This window comes from Diplotaxodon limnothrissa, linkage group LG13, assembly GCF_057381915.1.
Source record: "Diplotaxodon limnothrissa isolate DT_005_m linkage group LG13, D_limnothrissa_male_GT1.1, whole genome shotgun sequence".
In the NCBI taxonomy this organism is placed as follows: Eukaryota; Metazoa; Chordata; class Actinopteri; order Cichliformes; family Cichlidae; genus Diplotaxodon; species Diplotaxodon limnothrissa.
Window position 1 is genome coordinate 2422411 of NC_140608.1, and position 4520 is coordinate 2426930.

Below are 4520 nucleotides of genomic sequence, written 5' to 3' on the forward strand. Positions count from 1 at the left end.
AGTGGCCGGAGGAGGTCTGGGTTTTGCTGTTGCAGTGTCGGCTGGTGGGTAGGGCTCAGGAGGTGTGGGCTAGCCTGTCAGCATCTGAGAGCTTAGATTATGGTGTGGTTAAGGCTGCCGTATTGCGTGCTTTTGAGTTGGTGCCTGAAGCGTACCGTCAGAAGTTTCGGCAGTGTGTGAGGGGGGGGGATCAGACTTATGTGGAGTTTGCGCGCGAGAAGGGTTTGCTCCTTGATCGGTGGTGCCAGGCTAGTGAGGTTAAGGAGTTTGCACAGTTGAAGGAGTTGATGTTATTGGAGGATTTCAAGGGGTGTCTGCCAGAGCGGGTGGTTGTTTATTTGAACGAGCAGAAGGTCGTTTCCCTCGCGAAAGCGGCGGTTCTGGCAGATGAGTTTGCTTTGACGCACAAGAGGGGTTTTTCCCCTCCGTTACGTCGGGGTTCTAGAGTTTTGCCGGAGGTGGGGGGGGGGGGGGGGGGGCGTTCTCCCCCGCTCTCGCGGCGTAGCCCTACGGTGGCCGCTGGGGACCGCCGATGTTTTTTTTGTCATGAGCTCGGTCATCTCGTTGCTTCTTGTCCCGTGCTGAGGGCGAGGGAGGGGGCGCGGGCCGACATTTCGGGGGGGGCCGTGCAGTGTTGCTCCGCGGTAACCCGCCCTAGCTTAATGCCGGTTGGCGTCGTTCCGCGGGGGATAGATGAGGTGTTTCGACCGTTTGTTTCGACGGGGTTTTTATCGTTGTCTGGTGATGCGGGGGACCGGGTTCCGATCACCATCTTGAGGGATACAGGGGCGAAGCATTCGGTGGCGCGGCATGGAGTCGTGCCTTTCTCTCAGCAGTCGTACTGTGGTTCTGATTTGCTGGTGTGGGGTATCAAGGTGAGTCTTTTACGCATGCCTCTCCATACGGTTACTTTGACCTCGTCCTTCGTATCGGGCGCTGTGCGGGTGGGGGTTCGAGATCAGCTGCCAATTGAAGGCATTGATCTTGTTTTGGGAAATGACTTGGCCGGGGGAAAAGTGTTTCCGGCTATGCCGGAAGTTATTGAGTGTCCTACTTCGGATCGGTTATGCCAATTCCCGTCGGAGCTGGGTGACCCCACAGTTTATCCGGCATGTGTGGTTACTCGTGCTCAAGCTCGTCGCTTGGGTGGTGAGGTGGACATATCCGAAATGTTTCCGGACGGCTCTGAGCCGCATGATAGTTCTGTTCCGGGGGTAGATGGTGGGACGGCGAAGGTTTTTAGTATGGTGTCGGAGAAGGAGGCAGCAGGTATCCGCAGGTTTGTGTGTGGTCAACTCCGTGACGAGGCAGACCTGAGCACGCTGACCTTGGGAATTTTAAAAAAGAGATATCAGACACACAACAAATGTGACTCATTAAGGCCAGAAGTAAAAACTTTCATGAAACAGGTGGTGCAAGAGGAACTGATGAAAATGCAGGATAATGATGAAAGTGAAAGTGACTCAGAGACTAAGAAGCTCCAGAACAAAAGGAAAAGAGAAAATGGAAATGACGAGGTCATGAGTGAGAGTGAAGATGAATCCTGGGCAAAGAAATCACAAAATAATCATTCAAGCTCATCATCAGAATCTGAGGTTCAAGAGGACAACAAAACAGAAAGTAAGGAAAGCAGCAATGATGAAGAAAATGCCAAATCTCAAGCTGATGGTGAAGAGCCAGAGGTAAAAAAATCACAACAAAAGAGAAATGAAAATCGTCAAATTGACAGTGACGAGTCTTCTGATGAGGAACTCAGTGAGGAAAGCAACTGCAGTGACAGTCCAAAGAAAATGGTGAGAATGAACGTTGAGACAGTAACCAGCAGTAAAGATGAAGGAAGGAGAACACCACTGAGTGATGCAGGAAACGAATCAGATGGAGACTGCAAGTCAGAAACGAGTGACAAAATTAGGAGCGACGAGTCTTCTGACAGTGAAAAAGAAGATACAAAAGTGGAAGAGAAAACCAGTGACCCAGACTCAGTTTCATCACTACCTTCTTTGGAAGATGAAAAAGAAAATAAGACTGATAAAACAAATGATAAAAAGATGAAGAAGAGTGTGAAGAAAGATGAGAGCACCAGAAAACCAAAGTCTGATGACAAATCGGTGGCGAGGCTTGAACGTTATATTGCCCTCTGCGGCGTGAGGAGAAATTACAAGAAGCTGCTGGAGGACTGCCGCTCCCAGGTGGCTGTTCTGAAGAAGGAGCTTGAAGAGCTTGGTGTACATGGTCAGCCAACTATTCAGAAATGGAAAAAAGTCAGAATGAAGAGAGAGCAAGCTCAAGAACTGGCTGCTCTTGATGTCAACAACATCATTACCACACAAGGTCGACCTACACGCAGGGGTGCCTCAGCAAGTCAGAAACAACAGGACTGTCCGTCCTCTGAATATCAGCGCACTCTAAACTCGGAATCAGACAGTGATCAGGAAAACAATACCCACAGAGGTCGCAGGAAAATGTCCGAATGGGCCAACCTGCAGGGGATCATCAGTGATGACACAGACAGTGACTGATGAGTCTGGTTTCCCCCTAGGAAGTGTTCGATTTGTTTGTTTGTTTTAATGTTTTTGATACTAGGTCTAGCATCTCTCTAATGAGATGCTTGATTTTAGGTGGGGGGGTGTTATGACCCAGGGTCATTATTTGCGGTACGGTGTTGTTATTGTTTGTATTTGTATTCAGTGTTGCTTGTTTCCAGGTGGAGGCCACCCATTGGTGGAGGAAGGAAAGAGGCCAGCTACAAAAGGGGTTGGACTGGGTCGGCGAGCAGACTTCCTGGTTTCCCGTGAGCTGTGTGTCTGGGGACCGTCGTGGTGTGTGACTGCACGGGGCTGCAATATTAATGCTGAAAAAGGGGTTGTACCTGGGCTTGGTAGCTGTAGGGGTGGGAAGCCGTTTTCTTTTATTCCCCTCTTTTCTCCTGTTTCGGGTAGGGAGACAGGTTAGAGAATTGTATTTTGTTTTGGGATCGTGGGAGGTAAGTTAGCTCTGTTTTTCTTTCTAAGGTAAGGTAAGGTAACTTTATTTATACCTAAAGGCAAGGTAAATTTGCTTTACAGAAAAATGACAGCATTTGACATCCCTTTAAAAACACACATACCTAGTAAATATATAAAACTCACTGTGACACATACTTTAATATTTCTAGTGTGTTTTGTTTGTTGTTTTGGCATCGCCCACCCTGAAGCTCGCTACCTGTTCAGTAAATAAATTAACCAACTCTCGTCATTCTGCCGTGGTGTGATTTTTTTTGTCGTTATTATGTATCGGGTTTATCTTTTTGTTGTGTTGCACCCCGGCTTCGGGCCGGTGTGTAACACTACGCTAAATGTTCTACCTCAGAAATAAGAGCAAAGAACACCTATAAAGTCTTAACTTTGTTATATTTAATATGTCAATGTCAAAAGAAGTCCATTCAGTACATATATCCAAAAGTTTGTAACATAAAGAAAAAATCTCTTAGCCAGAGCCCTTTTTCCATTGCATAAGGATGAAATACTGCATTAAATAGAAAAATGAAGTAAATCATTTTAAATGAGTCATGCTCTTAACAAACTTAAATAATGCCACAGACGTAAGACCATAGAAGTTAATGAGCTCCTTAAAAGGACAATAAACCCAGAGCTCAAAACGTATTTCACTGACTGCCCTCCAACCCATCACAGCAGTGATACTGAGCACTAACACACAAAAAATCAAGGCACCATACTTTATTTTCCTGTAGCTCTGAATTACAGCTACCCACAAACTACACACAGACACACACAGATACATATGTTGGGCTAGTGACCAAACCCATATTTACTCATATAGGAATTATTGTAATTTAGTCACATTTTTTGTCTTGAGAACAAAAAAACAATTCTATGTTATAGCTGATCCAGGATGCTACTGTGAGAGTACGAACTGGGACTAGAAAGAGGCAGTATTTCTTTGATATTACCTTCCCTTCATTGGCTTCCTGCTGAATTCAGAATTTTATTTAAAATCTTTCTCATTGAATACAAAATCGTCACTAATCAGGCCCTGTCATAGCTTAAAAATAGCACCTTATTATCTTGACAGAGGAAGTAAAATAATTAAAGTAAAATTTTATTTATATTGCATCTTTCAAGACCGAGATCACAAAGTGCTTCACAACAAAATATCAGAACATTAACAAAGAAAATAGTTTGTAGTTGCTTCTTGTAAGACCACAGCTCTCAAGCTTACAGGAAGAGAGTTTCAGAGTTGGGGGTCCACTGTGGAAAAAGCTCTGTCTCCTATACTTTTCAGCCTCATTTGATGTACATCAAGTAGGCCCTGATCACAAGACCTCAGGGATCTGCTGGGGATATATGGCTGTAAAAGTCCGCTGACATAATCTGGTGCTAGTCCATGAAGAGCTCTAAAAGTCAGACCCAGAATCTCTGTTTTCAATGGGGAGCCAGTGCAGCTGGACCAGCAATGGTGTGACATGAGAGTACTTTAAAGAAGCCTCGCTGCAGCATTGCAAATGACCTGCAGACGTTCCA

The 4520-nt window shown here is 45.6% G+C and overlaps 1 protein-coding gene across 1 annotated transcript; it reads left to right on the forward strand.

The window, feature by feature from the left end:
• The first annotated feature begins 662 nt into the window (after positions 1–662).
• LOC146619670 (uncharacterized) lies at positions 663–2519 on the forward strand. Its single transcript, XM_085369620.1, has one exon. The coding sequence runs from the start codon at positions 663–665 to the stop codon at positions 2517–2519; it is 1857 nt and encodes a 618-aa protein (XP_085225746.1).
• The last annotated feature ends 2001 nt before the right edge of the window (positions 2520–4520 follow it).